Raw genomic sequence first — 17,639 nt, 5'->3', positions numbered from 1 at the left:
AACAATGCTTATGGTGGAATATGGTGAGGATTATTTAATTTTTTATTTAATGATGTGTCAACTTATGTGGTAGATGACATGGTAAAATAATGATATGGCAGACGACGTGTCGATCTATGTTTATTGCACTGATAATGTGGTGACACATAAGCAGTTAAAGCTTACGTGTCGCTTTTGATTGCACACATAGGCATTTGACCGGTCAAAGTTGGGTAGTTTTAGAAATATTTTTATGACATCAGTGTTTTTGAAAATAATTTATTTTAAATGGGTATTTTAGAAAAATTCCCTAAAATTTTCAGTTATCTACAACAACCAATTTAATTTCTTAGAAGCAATTGTTCATAATAAACATAGCATAATCATATCTTTTATGGTTTGTTTGGAACCCCTAATAAAGAAAAAGATAAAGAGAATTTAACCATTATTTTTTCTAAAAATAATTAATAAAAATCGAATTTTATTTTTCACTAATTATTTTTAAGAATAAAATAATAAAAAAAATTCCTTTTCTTTTCCTTGGGTTCCAAACAGGTTTTTTTTGTCATGTCTAGTGAGGCTTAAACTCAGATAACTCACCAACCCAATGTCTTTTATTGTAAGGAATAGATGAGAGTTGGTTTTGGTAGCTCTTAAGACTTTGAAAATACGATTAGATTTGGTGGGATGGGAGGGACCGAACTTTTGCAATGTTGGCAAACAAATAAACAAATTGGGATTGGCCTGGTCTCCTTTCCTATTTTTCAAATGGGAAAAAAGTTGAGAGGATAAGCTTCAAACCTTATCTCCTAGTACGAATATCCATCACCATGATGCTGCTCAGCAACAATATTTAATACGCAACAAACAAGGTGGGGATAAATAAATAAATCAATGAGGGCTGATGAGAGATGTTAGATTAGATTGCCAGAACTAAAAAACTATATTATTATTGACATTTTTGTTAGAACAATTACGCATTTCTTAGATCTGTAAGAGAGAAGCATCTCGGAGAATCAAAGTTCTTCAATTTTCTGCTCCGGGAAGGGAAATGAAGCTGTGGTTGATGAGATGAACAATCTTCTCTACTCTCTTCTCCGCTCTCTCCTTCTTCGTCTGCCACACTTGTTTCCTCTCCGGAAGATACCCGTGGAAGAGACGAGTTGAGAGGGCTGTATAGACTCTTCTTGGACCAACCGGATTTGCAGGCCATCAAAATTCTTCTGCGCTTGTTGAACGGATTCTCCGCCTTGGTGAGTTCTTTCACGGTTGTTCCGGATGTTATATCTAAGAAGCAGGCGAAGGACTTGGATTTGCCTGAGAAGTGGCTCGACAATCCTCTCCTGAAAATTAGTTCAGTAAAAACTATTCTTTCAAACTCGGAACTTTCCTTGATGGAACTCATCAAAAGCCAAGATGCGATTACAGGGAAAAACATACAAGAATCCACATGATATGGTAAAGATCCTTGAACCCAAAACCAAAGGACAAAATTTTAGTACCTCGAACAAAATATAATCCATATAAATTTTTTATTATGATTATATTCAGTTTCCTTCAAACTAAAAACAAAAAAAAAAAAAAAAAGGTCTCTAGGCGAAACATTTTTTTTATCTTTAGCAAAGCAGTTGTGTTCACTCGATGCTATGCGGGATCTATGTTCGAGCAAGAATGAAAGGCAATCGCCAGGAGAAGGAAGAAACGATCTACTCTTTTTCTTTTTGGCTCGAAATCAAACAACTTACTTGATGGGCAAAGATTCCTCCAAGGCATCTAGAGAGCTTAAACCTCCATTCAACTTGCTCTGCACTTCCTCCTCGTCCGAGCTGTTCTCTCCTCCGACGCCGATTGAGGAACTCTCCCCCGATACGGAGGGATCCAGCGAATAACCCCCTTTCTGACTCTCCGTCTCCCCCTCTTCCGGCTTCAAATACGCGGACAAACACGATAGCTTCGCCTGCCCTTTTCCAACGTATGCCACCGGAGATGCCCCTTCTCCCTGGTACGCCACAGTCGGTCCCCCAGCGACTTCCCTACTTCCGAACACCAACGACATGACCCACAACAAAATTCTCTTCGTCCTCCCCTCGAAACGGATAAAAAAAAAAAAACTGAAATCAAATAAAAGCCGAAACCAATTAGCCTTGCCCACTTCTGTCTCTAAGGTTCGCAGATATAAGTGTCATCAAGAAGATCGAAGAAAAGAGTTCAGAGACGCAGATAAGGAGAGGGAGACAAGATCGAAAAGAAGAGAATGCGGACGGAGGTGGAGATGTCCATATCGAGGAACAAGAATTCGTCTGGCAATCGGGGATGCAGGGGAGAAAGGTCTTCACTTCTTATCACCCACGTACCAAAAACATCACCAATAAATAATCCACGAATACGGTATCCATATCCGATATAAGTATTATCTCCGAGAGACAGGAAAAGAAAGAAGAAGCGGAGAGGCAGACATCAGAAACCGGCGGCGGCGTGTCCGCCACCAAAAGGCAACAGGCTTTGACACGTTCTCTTTACAAGAGGACTTCCGTGGCCTAGACAGCGATTTTGACGCAGACCGTCACTACTTATCCTTTTCCACTACGAGTATCCGTATCCGTATCCGTATTCGTATCCGTATCAGTTTGACGTGTGAGGAGATAATTATTTTGGATATAATAGGTAAAAATTGATTTTTTGGTGAAGTCAATAAAGTCTATTGTGGTCTGTGACTAGTCAAAGTTTTGTGATCTTTATCCTCTCTAATAAATCAATAAATTTTTAGGAGGTTTAGAACTATGCTCATACAAAGTGCACATAGGAATGGTCCCAACTATAAAAGGTTCACCAAAGACCCCCATTGATTCATTTCTCTGAAAAGAAAAACTCCATTCGATATCGGTTGAATTTTAAAAAGTTACAAAATAAAACCACGCTCTAGGAACAAAACTTATTGATTTTCAGAGCCAAGAAAAAAAAGTTGTGATCTCTTTGTAGGGTTTGAAATGAGCATAGTTCTAAACCTATGCTCACTGTTGGAACTTTATTGAATGATTTTCAAGTTTTGGCACATGTGATTTAATATTAGAATGATTCTCACCACGAATCCATAGCCTGTTTAAGGGATACACGAAATTATATGCTAAACAATCAGCTACTTGTTTTCTTATTATAGAAAGTAGAGGCGCCCCACTCCCTCCCACATGTTGGCCTAGATGATCAACCATCTAGAGTACAAACTGGCAAATAATAAGCATGATTGATCAATTACCCAAAGTTGTGCTAGAATGAGCTATAAAACATGATCGATCATCCCCATCGGATTGATTAATCATATCATGCATTTAAGGGACATAAAGTATGATCTATCATACCTCTTATATTGATTGATCATACTTAGTTTTGCACAGTTGCATGATCAATCGACTAGGGTTGATTGATCAATTTATTGTTTTAAGGCTTGAAATTTTATTGATCGATAGTGTGATTGATCAATAAGTTTAAAGACTCAAGAGAATATAGTGATTACACTCAATTGAAGGATAATATTTTTCCATTGATTGATCATTGTGTGTGTCAGCTTTATGCAAACGACTAGAAAATAGTTAGTTTGGTATGGATTTTTATAAATACCCCCACTAAATGAGATTTGGACAATTGATTGAGCATTTAATTTGCAACTTTCAAAGTGTTGAATAGCCATCCACTTGAAATCACTTTCCAAACCCCCTTTTTGAGAGAGATCTATTTTTTCTGGCAAATCTTCTTCATTCATCTCAAATCCTCTCTGTATCTTGGTTAATTTCAATCTCCTCTAAACTCTCTGTTGTGCTAACATATTGGAGACTTGGATCTCACTAGGAGAAGATTGATTCTCCTTTATGCAAAAGGTGCAAGTTTTCCTTGTATTTGTGTATTTTCGTTCTTTCTTTTATTGGTTCATCTAGAACCTAGAATCTAGATAGGAAAGCTTGTTAGATCTAGAATCTAGTTGTACAATTTCAAGGGAGATTTGTAAAAATAGTGTACTAAGCATCACATACGGCTCAAAATAGAGTCAAAATCTCTTTTGTGCAATTTTTTAACTAATAGAGCTTATTAGTGAAAATTTTCAAGCAAGGGTTCTTAGGCAATGAATATCAATAGGGAAACATTGATAACAAAAACCCTATGTGTTCAAATGTTGTGGCTTGTGCATGTTTATTTAATTTCCACTTTAATTTTTATTTTAGTACTAAAATTGTAAATATCTCAACTCCTCCCCTAGAGAAGCCACCTGGGCCAACAATTGGTACCAAATTTTTACTTAGATTTCATTGCATCTGAAGACAAATTGCTCCTTTTCGAAGGATAATCACCAATTATTTGTGGGTATTGGCAGCTAAGAATGGAATTCTTCCTTGAATTCATGGATTGGAACATTTGGTATGTGACTAAGATGAGCTATTTGAACTACAAAAATTATAAAATGGTCTCACTTGATCTCAAAAGTATACAATGATTTAGCTAGGGAAGAAAAAGACCAAATTAGAAAAAACTTAAAGGCCATAAATTTGTTCCTATTTGCCTTGGGTCCCAAGGAGTTCAATAAAGTTGTTGAAGAGCAAATATGAAAGCGTCTTGCATAACTCTCACAGTAAGAAATCTCGCAAAGCCAAATTTAATATGGTGGAATCTTACAGGAGTCTCACACGATGAGGTTTTACATAAGAGTCTTAGTAAAAGTATTTTAGTTATGTTAGTCTTCTATTTATATTCAATTATTCAATTCTTCTAGAACTTATCTTTTAGTGTTTTACTTTGGGTGTAACTAGGATAAGGGTAATTTAGTTGTAATTGAATTTTACATGTTTACTCTATTATAAATAGTAGTTCATTGTGCTCAAATTAGAACAATTTAGTGAAGTATTTATCTTTTTCATAAATTCAACATGGTATCAGAGCATGTTATGTGAGTTGACTCAGTCAACCCACAAAGATAATGTGATCTTTTTCTCATTTATCATGTTCAGTAGATTAGGTTCGTATTCTATCTTTTTTCTTTGTTTCTTGTCCCAACATTCGTTATTTTTTTGGAATTTTCACCTCCATACTGAACTTTTCATATTTCAAATTGTATATTTAAGAAAATATCTTCAAGTTTATTTTCCAACACAAAATGAAATTTGACAATCAAAGTTTTCTACAAAGAGAAATCGATATTTGAAGTAGGAAATGTCAAATTGAAAGAGATGTTCGAGCAACAACAAAAAACTTCAAGTTTTGAGTTGTTTAATGCCATAAAAAACGAGACTTAATAAGGAGAATTATATGTTGAAAGATATATATGTAAGTCTATTTTCTTACTTATTATACTAATTCTCAATATGAGTTTTCTAGAGGGAAACATCAATATTAGAAGAGTCAATGGTCATACTGGCCAAAGAAGAAATAGCTCTCAGTTTGGCCAAATTAAAGAGTCCAAAACCTATCAGATTATTTATCTCAAAATAAGTATATTTTATAACTAAATAGTACACTTTAATGAAATATATCGAAGTCTAGTTTCAAAAGGAGAAAATTTCATGTTAATTTGATCTATATGTTTGGAGTTGGAGTCGGCAACCATCAAACTATAGAATGAAGAAACTAAATAGGTCATAATATATTCAAGAATGAAGTTTTTTATGTCAATTGAGGTATCAAATTAAAGATCTTTCAGTCTAATTTCTTAAGAAACAAATGGTTTGTGATTCTGATTTATATTTTTGGAGATATGGATATCAAAAGTACTTGAGCCCATCTTCTAACAGTTGTGTTCCATTTTTGTTACACAGTTGTGTATCTTCCTTGGATCTGTGGCTTCGGCCAATCTTTTAACACACATATCTTGGACGTGTGGGCTTGGGCCCATCTTTCAACACTCCCCTTCAAGTTAAGGATGAGAGAATATCATAAACGTCCAGCTTGTTGCAAATGTTGTACAGGATTTTCCCATATAAAATGACAGTTCACCATATCTTTCAACACTCTCCCTCAAACTGGTGGTCTCTTTGTTCTTGTCAAGAGGCCAAGTGGTATACTAATGGTGAGAGAAAAAATCATTCCTAGCCGCTTGACAAAGCTTCATACTCCAGTTAAATGGTCATAATATGGAGTACTCTTCGCTAAATTTCAAAGTTGGAAAAGTAGCCCAACTATGGTACACAAAGTCTACGCACTTTCTCAAGGTAGCTATAAAAAAAACACTTTTTGGGTTAATAATAGACTTGACTCACGCTGGATGTTGGGTACACTTTTATCCTCTATAGGTAATAGGTCTGCAGGCATTGCTTAGAAGTGATAATAAAAAGGTAATGGAGGATCACCGAAAAATAATATGTTGGGGCCACATGTGCTTTCTTTTTCATCAAAATAATCAATGCTGGAAATAGTCAACAACCGTGAAGTTCTTTTTGAATAATAATGTTTCAGCTAAAGAGATATAATAGCAACAACGGAAATGGACCTCGGCCCAAATAGCACATACCAAATAATGAAAGTCCTTAATTAGGACATATGAAATAATACTCAAAGAGTCCATTCGAAAGACACCAAATAATCCGAATCAATAAATGAGTCACACTGAATCAGGAGACCAGGTGGAGATGTCCAAGTCAGGTTGACTCGTACCAAGTTGACTTGGTCAGGCTGGTGCGGCTCGGTCCAAGTTGACTCGCAGAGTCTAGGCTGAGTCTCAACAAAACAATAAGGCGCTGGATTAAAATCAAGCTACCTAGCTTGGTGGATCAGAGGAGTTTCCATAAAAGTAGCAGCAAGATCAAAATCAAAATTCCAAAAATCAAGTGACGATAAAACAGCAGATAATAACGTGGAATAGTAAATCGAGCGTATCACTCGGTAGGCAGAAGATCAATCCCGAGCATGAACAACGTAGCATCAACAACTCTCTGTAAGTGGCAATGGAGCTCCTGTTTCTACAGCGAAGCAACAGTTAGAGAGTTGTATGATAATTTTGCCCAGCTCGGTATAGAAACGCCAGCGAAGAACAGCAACTTAACGTTGTTATCAATCAACGAAAAATAGCAACAAAAATCGGGTAGAAATCGTACAAAGCAGCAGCAGCTAAGCTAATTCGACAGAGACACTTGATTGAACGATATGTCAGCAAAGAGCAAGAGTCGAAGATATGAACCGAAGGTATGCCAGAGAGTTATGGTGATTCAGTATCGGCAAGATACCATAACCGAAAAAGCAGCAGCACTGGAACCCAGTGACGAGCCATAAACAGAAGCATTGTTGATGAAGAAGATGAGCGAGAAAGGAAACTACGACTTTCCAACACGATGAGATTGACGAGTATGACGAAGATACCACTCTGTATACCAAATTACAGAGCAAGATACGGAAGCAAGCTCAATCGTGAGCTATTCTAGCAATGGCAGAGCAGAGGGCATCTCAATCGTGATTCGCTCCCCTCTTCTCTGATGCGTCCTACTCCTCTGCTCACTGACACCCGCTGAGCCGATAATGTCTCTGATAATGTCTCTAGCCTTCTCCAATGGCCGGTAGTGTCGTAATTGCTCCCAATGGCCAATAGAAGCGCTATCAAGGGAAGATGACTCGCAGGGAAGAGGGCAGTTGACGGAGAAGAAGAACGGATACCTCTGATTGATCCCGACGAGTTTGAATTTAATCTGGCAAGTCGACGAGTTTTGAAAAAACTGGAAAATGATATTCACAAACATACATGGCTCTTCTTTGAACCTCCGATTAGCTTGATCATGTTTCTGTATTTTCTTTGAATATTTCGGATAAGGAGACTTTGGCTCATTATAATGCTAGCAAGAGACTACATTGAACACAGATATGACTCATCCAATATAAAAATACATTTGGTGTGAAACGCTATCTAAGTCATCCCATCATGACGGCTATCATAGTCGTCCGATTATAATCAACCACTATATATATATATATATGGCTGATCCAATACGAAAAGTCATTTGGTGTGAACCATATGAAACACTATCTTAACCATCCGATCATGATCAATAGCTATCTCAGTTATCCGATTAACGACTATTTCAACCATCCGATCATGATCCAATACAAGATTTGGTGCGAAATGGATATCTCAACCATATGATCATGATCAAACGATTGAGATAGTCGTTGAATATTTTGAATATTTTGCACCAAATGACTTTTTCATATCAGATCATCCGTGTGTGTATATATATATATATATCTTAAAATTGTTTCTTGTGTACAATTGGTAAGTCAAGTATCGGATCATTAATGTTGATGACTAAAAAATTACTTTAAAATATAAATGGGATAGAATGGTGACCCTATAACTCGTGAAGTGACTGCATATGAGTATTTTATGATGTAGATACATTATTATGGTAATTTGCCTTTTATTAACTTCGAGAAGTCCAAGAAGAAAGCTTACATCCTATATGAGCCTTGCTTTTATGACTTTTTTGTATATGAGACCTTGCTTGGTAGAAATAATGTTCATCTGAAAGGGAGTTTTGTGGTTATGTGGATCTCAACACGGTTATACTAAATTTATTAGCTTGTTTTGATAGGCCATTGAAAATCTTACTTACCAGCTTCCTAGATGTTTGTATTAGGTTATTATTCATGTCAGTCAACAAAAGATAGAGTGAGCAATTTTAGTGGATAGATAAATTTTAGAAATAGCCTATGCATATATTGGGTGACCAAGAAAGGAAAATAATTGTGCCTCATTTGTAGCGTGGAGTCTGGGCCCTGCCAGGTTGTCCAAATGAGGATTATATGGACCTTGCCAGGATACTGACAAGATGTTGTGGACTTTACTTGGGACACCAAGTAAGGAATCATGACCTCTTTCAGGACGCTAATTGAGGATTGTGGACTTATTAAGTCTATCTCTGGAAATGTCGTGTCATATTTGCAATGAGAAATAAAGACTTTGTTGGGTGACCAACAAGGGTATGTGTGTGTGTGTGTAAGGCAACTCTAAGGACCATATTGGGACACCAACAAGGGTTTGCTTATGTGTAAGGCAACCACAAGGACCTTGTTGGGAGACCAACAAGGGTATGTGTATGTGTAAGGCAACCGTAAGGACCTTGTTGGATGACCAACTAGGTATATGTATGTTTAAGGCAGCCATAAGGACCTTGTTGGTAAATCAATAGGGGTATGTATGTGTGAGTATAACAATTTCAATATAAACTCTAAAATTGTTGTGCCTCATCTATACTGAGGAGCAAGAACCTTGTTGGAAATCAACAGGGATGTGTGTGTGTGTGTGTGTGAGTAGAACAACTACATTGTAAACTTTGGGAATGTTGTGCCTCATTTACAGTGAGGGGTAAAGATCTTGTTGAACAATCAACGGGGTTATGTGTGTGTAAAGAAATACAAGTCAGTGAAAAAAATGTTAACTAGGAATAAGGAATGGAAAGTTAACACAGGTTGTAAACACAGGTATAATAAGGACCCAAGTAGAGGGTAAGGTGCCTCAAATTAGTGAGGAGTTTGCACCGGATGGAGTATTCAGTGAGGGCATATCATGAAATAGTGTTATAAAAAAAAATTTCCTATGTTTAACAAGATCTAGTCACATGTATATTTGTACAATTGAAAAGTTGAGGATGAATCGGGTTCATGTTTATGCTAAATAATCATCATGAGATATCTATGCGGGTTTGCTGTTATTATTAGGTAGTACCCATGGTGTTAATGGAATGATACTTGTAGGAGTGTATATAGAGAATTGTTTGATGATTGAAGTATGCATAAATTTTAAGTTGGGTTAAATGGTGAAATTTTATAGAAGCTTGTATAAGTTTTAAGTTTGAATATATGTCATCTTCTATAATGATAAATAATATTTCTTTCTAAGATTCCTACTTGTGTTTGAAGTTTTTTTGTGACCAGGAGTAGGATATACTGGGAAATAGCTCACCACCCATGTGGACACCTTTTTAGGGAAATAAGAGAGTTGGGTAACTTGTTTCATACATGGACAAAAGCACTCAAGGAATCATAAGAGATTGGGTAGGTGTAAGAATTTGAGTTTGTTAGACAATTATATGCTTTTAAATTATAGTTGGAGAGTTTGTACACAAGGTATTTGGAACATATACAGGTATGTGATGTAAAATAAGGAGTTTGACACTAGGTTCTTCAAAGTGTGTATACTTTTGTGAACTTGGGAGTATTTCTTTGAGAGTATGATAATATGGTAGGTGTCAAAATGTTAAAATGAAGGTCATGTCTGATGTTCTATGAGTTTGAATGTAGGCATGACAACAATCTCACAGTCATGGAACAAAATATATCCAATTCAGTCAGTGTTATCTGTCAATACATGCATCAACTTCAACAATCACATTGGGAAGCATTCGAAAGAATCCTTTAATTCTTAAAGAAGAGTCCAAGACAAAGATTGTTATACAAATGTCTATGGGCACACCGAAATTGAAGGCTTTGCTGATGCAGATTGGGTTAGGTCTTCTGGTGATAAGAAATCTACCTCTAGTTATAGCACAACAGTTGGAGGCAATCTAATCACTCGAAGGAGCAAGAAACAAAATGTGGTGGTAAGATCGAATGCTAAAGCTAAATACCAAGCTATGACACTAACAGTGAGTGAGTTGTTATGGCTGAGATTACTCATGATTGACATGCGATTTCGAATAACCAAGTTCATGCAACTTCATTGGGACAAACAGGTAGTTATCCATATTGCAACCAATCCAATCTTTCATGAAAGGACCAAGTATATTGAGATAGACTGTTATTTCATTCGGAAAAAAACTACAAACCAGATTAATATCTATGTAGTATATACCTTCGAGAAATCAATTGGCAAACATCTTCACAAAAGTTATTGTAACGAAGTCACAAATAGACACATGCACCAAGTTGGGAATATTTTATATTATTTACCAGCTTGGGGGAGTGTTGAAGATATTCAAATAGTATATCATGTAATTAATATAGGTTATAATTAATTATAAGTTGAAAGTTGTTTTTTTATTTGCTTATGTACTAGAGCATTCAAGTCCCACCAATAGAAGTAACATAGTGAGGGGGAGGAGGCTCATTCAAACTCTTCTTTAAACCCTAATTTCTCACTCCACTAGAGCCTCTCACAAGCTCTCTTCTCTTCATCTTATCTTCTTCCTTCCTTCTTCTTCTCCCTTCTTCTTCTCAAACCTAGTTCCTATGGATTAAACCTTATAATTTAACATTTTCCCAATAGGATTACTTGTCTAGTTAAACAGTTTACCTAGATGCATATATAGATACTTCTACAGAAATTAGGAGATTTAACTTACAACATCAACCTGGCATAGAACAACACAAGCTTAAGATTCTTCTGTAATTCCTTTATGTGATAATATAAGTAATCTGGATGAAGAAGATGGTACCATAGGCTGCATTCAACACCAACTCAACTAACAATCAATCTGAGTAAGAGACATGAAGAAAATGTCAACAGAGGTTTTGACTAGACATAGAACTACAAGCACCAATCAAGAATTAAGAGATAGTAACATCATTATTAACTTGAGAAACAACATTGCAATAGCTCAAGTACAAAGCACAAGAAATTTACCCCAACAAGTAGTCACAACAACATCTACAAACATCCACTTCACATTTCTTATATGTACAAGTAAGGGTTTTCCTTTTTGCTTCAAAAAGAGTGAACCAAGTAACTAGTGGTTGTGGGTGTCTAATGGGAAAATATCAACAGATAAAACTAAAAAAAAAAAATCTAAAAACTTGTCATTGTGTTTGTAGCAAACCATTAAACCTAAGTCAACAATGGCGACCTTTCAAAATATGAGAATTTAAAACTTAAAGATATGGGAAAATGCAAAGATTAGTTCACAACTAGAGAGGAATAAGATGACCCTGCCAAAGAAGAAGCAAACACGACAAGAGAAGTAGAAGTAGAAGTAGAAGTGGAAGCAAAACTAAGAGCAAATGAAGAAAACCTCAACCAACCTGAAAGGTGAACTCCACAACATTAAATTCAATTTTGTGACTAAAATAAAATTCTTTTCCCTCTTTTATTCGATCAATCAACAAATTTTTCATATATTTTCAAAGGAAACGACATGAATTTAGATGTCCCTAACAAGAATGAACTGTGCTCACTTTGCTCACCTCAAGGAACTCTCTGACCTGGGAGGATTAGACTCCAGGTGGGTCTCGCTAGTTTTAATGTCGCACAACGCTTTAAAGAAAAAAGGAGACGAACGGAAGAGAGTGTGGTGGATTGGATTGTGAATTGTTAAAAACTTCATCATAGGTTGGTGGGATCTTGATAAAACTCCTCTTACGATTCTCGAACCCATTTTGCTGTTGTTGTTGTTGTTATTCATCCATCCACTATGATTCCTGGTTTTCTTCTTCATCGTTGTGTTTCTAAAAACCAGTGATTGCCACGAAAATAGATCACCCCACAAAATCAAGAAAGTAGATACAGAGAGATGATGGGAGAGAGACAGAAAGAGAGACCGTCACGATTCGTTTGGTGGAGATCCAAAACATTCATAACAAAGACAACCATGTTTTTCAATTCATTGGCCAATGTATTTTAAAAAAGCAAAACAAAAAAGCAAGCTCTTGACAGATTCACTTCAAAATATTCATCCAACGTGCATAACTAAGAGTTCATCGTTTCTGTTAAAAAATAGGATTTTGCGTACTGCGGAGACCTCTGTCATTTGCTTCTGTTATCTGGGCAATTTTTTCGGTTGTTACAAAACCAACACAGGTAAACTCGGTGACCTTCACGATTCTGTTTCATCACTCTATCGTATACTCTGGAATTTCACCCCAAAGCAATCTCAAGGGATTGAAAAACCAAACTTGCCTCATTTCCCGATATCAAAGAAAATGCGGGCTCGTCGAATTGGAAAGAACAAGCGTATTCCTTGATCCAAACTTTAAAGCACAAGGCCTGCCGTCTCCTGACAATTTTTAAAGCGAATGAACTAAAAAGAAATTCGCTGGAAGATTCTGCCATCCAACAGTCCCTACCCAATCTCCACTGAAATGTGGTACCAACAATTGGTCAATTTTTTTAGGCTTTTCAGGTGCTCGGTTCAGACCTGGAGCTTCGGGGAGGAGAATTGGTTCAGAGAGATGCCAAAAGGTTTGAGCAAAAACACTTAGAAATAAACTTAGGGAACATAAATTATGTACTTTAGAGTAAGGCTTGCGTTAGGTACACTAAATTTCCAATTTTGAACGTCTCTAGGATTGTCTAAATTTACTGTGCGTGAGAACAGAGAACAGAGAACAGAGAAAAGAGAAGAAACATAGAGGAAACAATGAAATATAATCATTTTTTTCTTTTTGATTTGCATCGATAAAGTTTAACAAGTAGAAGAGATAAACAGAAAGAAACAAAAAAAATTGAAGGAGAAAGAAGAGAAAACTCTGCAACATAATAAGTCGCCTTTCCGTTAGAAAAAAAAGAGGGTAAAAAAATAAAATAAATAACCCTAACCTTTATCCTTCCTTCTCCGTCCCGTCTTCATCCTCCTTGAAATTCTGATGATGGTTGACCTTGGACAACCCTCGATGACAACATCCGTTCTTGCTTCCCTTTGCCGCTGCCGGTTCGATCGGAAGCGTGGAATCGACGAACGTGGCGGAGCTCATCTCCATTTGCGCGACCCTGACCGCCCCGAGTAGCTTCTCCGGCAGCTCGTCCTCTGCCTGTCCCTCCACCAAGAAACCCATATCGATGGTCACGGCAGTCACGTATCCCAACGCCAAATGCAAAATCGCGTTGGCAAGCGTCGAGCTTCCGATGTCCACATCGATCTCCAAGTAATTTTCTCCGCGGTAGTAATTACATGTTAGGGCTTTGCCCAGAAGGCAAGCAGCGTAGTTACCGACGGCGGCTTTAACGATCCAGGGCCCTTTGACAATCCGGTTCACGATCTTAAACCGGGCATTTCTGAATGCATCGTCGCCGTGCACGAACCGGTAGAAGAGGGAGCCAGGTAGGATAGGGTCGTCGCTGGAGAAGTAGAAGACCGCGCTATGGTACTCCCGCCCCGGGATCTGGAGATTGACGGCGAAGATGAAGGATTTGAGGGATTTTCCAAGAGCCTGCGACTTTCTGAGCGCGCCAGCTATGCGGTTATCGGGACGGGCGAGGACGTTGTCGAGCTTGGCGGGCGATCGGAGCCAATCGACACCAGCAGGTTGGAGAAGCCAGTCGCCAGAAGGAACCTTCTGTTTCTTAGTCAAGAAGTTTTTACCACGGAGGTGGAAGAGGTCTCCCGGAGGAGACGCCCAACCATTGGTACCCTTACGTAGGTCAACGTGCCTCAAGGATCCACCACCGATGGCCTCCTGTCGCCAGTCGTGGGTGGCGGCGGAGGTGATCGTTTCGCCGCCGCAGATCTCGGATTTGGGTTTGGTTTGACACATCTCCGGCGTTTTTTGATTATTATTTCCTCACTTTCTCGTACGACTCTCTCCACTCCCAAAGTTAACTAGAACTCTCCCGTCTGGGGATAAGAGTACAGGGACTCCCTCTCCCACCCGCTAATTAATACACACAAAGGTAAAAAGTAATTAGCATCATATGTCATTTAAATAACAGTCGTGCCATCGGTGATTCTAGTGGGGCCGTGGAGGAGGAAATGGCTTCCGATCTCGCCCTAATTAAGAGATTATTTAATGAAAGCGAGCCAGTTGGAGAAGAAGCATCGCACATAGGAAATACTTTTTCCAGATTATTGCAGAAGTGCCAAAAATCATAATGAGGAAAGCCAGAGGGAAGCATCTGTTCTTTGTAAATCGAGGCGGACAACTGTAGTATTCAATATTTGATTCATTTTCTTTTTTATAAGCCTGTTTGATGGCTTTTACAGGCCGTGGCCTCGTCTTCCTCTTTTTCTTTTTCTTTTTCTTCACTCCCTGATCCACCCTGCCACCGAATCAACATCAGCCATTAAAGCAGGCCAGACGAGGTCAGTGAGAAGCCAGCTCACTTCTGCTGGTGCAGATAAATGGGTACGGGCGTATTTAGTGGAGCCTCCTTTTTCCGGTGGAAAGGACCCGCATGTTTGTTTGCTTCTTTAAACTACTACTAGGGTTCCTGCTGTGGAGCCTGACATGGCAATCCGTGTTGGATTCTTGGGATGCTTCACGTCCACTGTTTCTGTTCAATGTTGAACCTTATAGCAGATTAGCTGTAACCCTTCTCGCCTCAACTTTCGCATCGACTGTTGGCAGCCTTTTTAGTCCATCCATGGAGTAAACCTTCTTCGGAAACTGCATCAGGCCCTGCAGGGCCAAATTCAAGGCAGGGGTTTGCAATTTCGTGAAAGATCATGAAGAATGCTCTGCAATTTCCGCAATCTCTTAAAACTTTTGAATGGATAGAGAGTTCCCCAAGGTTTAAAGTCTTCGAGACGGACTGGTGGCATTCAAATTTGAGGGTTTTGTGACCAATTTAAATTACGATATATCATTCAGCTTCAACCATGGCTGGGGTTTCTTCACTCTTTCGAGCTAGACGCTTATTTTAATCCAAAGTACATACAGCTACTACCGACTCTAAAGTTGGAACTGTCTCACATCCTCTATTTCATTTTTAGAGCTTCCTTTCTTCAACTTGGTTTCCTTGAAGGAAGAACTTACACATCAAACGATTCGTATAGTATCATAATTTTTTTGTTAGGCATAACTTTCTGAACATCAAGAGGACTCAACCCAACTTGAAGTTGCTAAACATGGAGGATTCAGCCCCTAAAAAAGAGTCAACCTTTGTAAGAGACAGAAGTTAAGACAAATGATTCAACCTCCAAAAGGGCCATTGGTGCAAAAAGGATTCGACCCCAGGAAAACGACTCGATTCCATACTGCAATTTTAGAAATCCGAGACTCTAAGGTCATAACTTTGGTTGTAGGTCTTCAAAGTTTGTAAGTAACTTACCAAAATGACAAGCAACACAAGTAATCTACTCCAAGTTAAGACTATAAATTTAGATATCCATTATTTAAGCAAGGATGTTGCTCAATTGACCATCTTCATGAATTTTTTTCTTGCTCTAAGTATAAGTCTAGATTAGCTACTTGAGGTTTGGCTCTTTAAAGTTTTTTACCATGTGTATGCTAAAAAACTATGATATTGTTAGATGTGATTTGCAAAATTGTTGTTTATCCTTGTTCTTTTTTTTTTCATAAACTTACTTAGAACCTTAATCTTGTTTTAGGAGAGACGAAGTTCAAAGAAGTAGTGCTAGCACAAATCAAACTTTGGAAGAGTGAAAAGCGAGTTCTATTATTCATTTGAAGAAGGTCGACAATTGGGTAGCTTTCATTTCTCACTTTTTCAGCTTACTATATATGTTACTATGAACTTTACATTCTATTAAAGAATTGTTTAGAATTTAAAAAGGTAATGGAAATACTTTCGACTAGCATTTGACATATCTTGTTAAGGTTTGATAGCTTAACTATTCAATCCTCCAAACTTGCATTGCTTTAAAGAAGTGAAAGATAGGCTTGAACCATTCAAATGAGATATGGAGTCTATTATTGTATAAATTTGTTGAAAATATTGGGTATTGACTTGAATCTCATCGAATGCAGACTTTTGTCTGAAAATCCCGAACTTTATTTGATCTTTTCACATGACTTCTTTAAAGTTAGGAACTATGTCTACAACGATTGGCCACTTTGAAATGAGCTTCCTACTGTTTGTGTCAAAGTTTTTCTTGTATAAGTATGTCTAAACACTTCGATCTTTTTGCTAGGATATGTGAAGCATCTAATGTTGTATATGCACATGAATTCTATTTTTTGGGAATACATTAAATTCTAATATTTTGTTAAGATTTACTTTGAGATTTCTTCCCTTAAAGAAAAATCATGTAAATATTCTGTAAATCCGGTGATTGTGTAATCCCGTTAATCACTCATAATTCTTCCATGTATATTCTGTAAAACGGCTATTTAAGCCGATGATGTGAATGAGAAATTAAGACTAAAATTGAAGTATTATTTTCGACTTGGTATTAGAACAGGAGAATCATCTCCTTCTCCTTCTCGTCCCGAAGAGCAGAGCGAAAGCTCTGTTCCGTAGTCTATCGTATCCGAAGAACAGAGTGAAAGCTCTGTCCCGTAATCTCAGTCGCTGGAGAAACTGTAAACTCTGTTTCATAGCAAACAATGTTGTTCGGAAGTTCAGCAGGCCGACGACGACCGCAGCCGAGCCACCGGTCGGCCTTCCATCAGAAAGCGTTGCCCTCCGACAACGAAAAGCCTCACCAGCGCCGCACCAGCTTGCGCCTCGACGAAGACGAACCTCAACAGACCTTCTGGACGCACCGACGATGGCAGCCGAGTTACCGCTTGGCCTTCCAGCAAACCGTCAGCCCAATCGGCACTAGCGAAGGGAAAGAGACGCATTGTCTAGACGAAGAAGAAGTTGCATCTCGATGAAGAAGAGGTACATGAAATTTTATTTTTTTCACTTAACTTAGGTCCGTGATTGTTATTATTTTTCCGAGCGACCCGGTCTCGGACGGACCAAGATCAGCCCAGCAAAAGAAAGTGAACCGAACTGGACCAAATCGAATCAGTTTATGAACCGGACCAGACCAATATTTTTTGGGTGATTTTTTATCCCCACCGATCTTCTTTTCATC

General features: G+C 37.9%; 2 protein-coding genes across 5 annotated transcripts; both read right to left on the bottom strand.

Annotated features, from left to right (window-relative positions):
- Window positions 1-861: 861 nt before the first annotated feature.
- Window positions 862-2,459, bottom strand: LOC137937128 (protein OXIDATIVE STRESS 3 LIKE 2-like). The gene is made up of 2 exons (XM_068782195.1): window positions 1,725-2,459; window positions 862-1,322 (listed from the first exon to the last, which is right to left on the bottom strand). The coding sequence occupies exons 1-2, from the start codon at window positions 2,033-2,035 to the stop codon at window positions 953-955; spliced, it is 681 nt and encodes a 226-aa protein (XP_068638296.1). The 5' UTR covers window positions 2,036-2,459; the 3' UTR covers window positions 862-952.
- Window positions 2,460-6,456: 3,997 nt separating this feature from the next.
- LOC137936777 (protein ENHANCED DISEASE RESISTANCE 2-like) lies at window positions 6,457-14,509 on the bottom strand. Of its 4 annotated transcripts, none has more exons than XM_068781649.1 (2): window positions 13,475-14,509; window positions 6,457-6,669 (listed from the first exon to the last, which is right to left on the bottom strand). In XM_068781649.1, exon 1 carries the CDS (start codon window positions 14,407-14,409, stop codon window positions 13,477-13,479), a length of 933 nt encoding a protein of 310 aa, XP_068637750.1. In that variant the 5' UTR covers window positions 14,410-14,509; the 3' UTR covers window positions 6,457-6,669; window positions 13,475-13,476. The 4 variants fall into 4 exon arrangements, with proteins under 4 accessions (XP_068637750.1, XP_068637752.1, XP_068637749.1 ...); XM_068781651.1 differs by lacking the exon at window positions 6,457-6,669 and adding an exon at window positions 6,891-6,917; XM_068781648.1 differs by lacking the exon at window positions 6,457-6,669 and adding an exon at window positions 11,146-11,417.
- Window positions 14,510-17,639: the final 3,130 nt, after the last annotated feature.

This window comes from Aristolochia californica, unplaced genomic scaffold, assembly GCF_029961685.1.
Source record: "Aristolochia californica isolate CCGP_79_NKW_82.1479 unplaced genomic scaffold, dmAriCali1.0.hap1 SCAF_7, whole genome shotgun sequence".
Taxonomy (NCBI): domain Eukaryota; kingdom Viridiplantae; phylum Streptophyta; class Magnoliopsida; order Piperales; family Aristolochiaceae; genus Aristolochia; species Aristolochia californica.
The sequence above is the reverse complement of the archived record's forward strand: the minus strand, read 5'-3'. Positions and strand labels throughout refer to the sequence as shown.

Bases quoted from the DNA above. Each gene is read 5' to 3' on its own strand.
- LOC137937128 (XM_068782195.1), bottom strand. From the start codon at position 2,035: ATGTCGTTGGTGTTCGGAAGTAGGGAAGTCGCTGGGGGACCGACTGTG. The intron at 1,323-1,724 runs GTAAGTTGTTTG...ACTAATTTTCAG, and splicing joins GAGGAATCTTTGCCCATCAA to GAGAGGATTGTCGAGCCACT.
- LOC137936777 (XM_068781649.1), bottom strand. From the start codon at position 14,409: ATGTGTCAAACCAAACCCAAATCCGAGATCTGCGGCGGCGAAACGATC.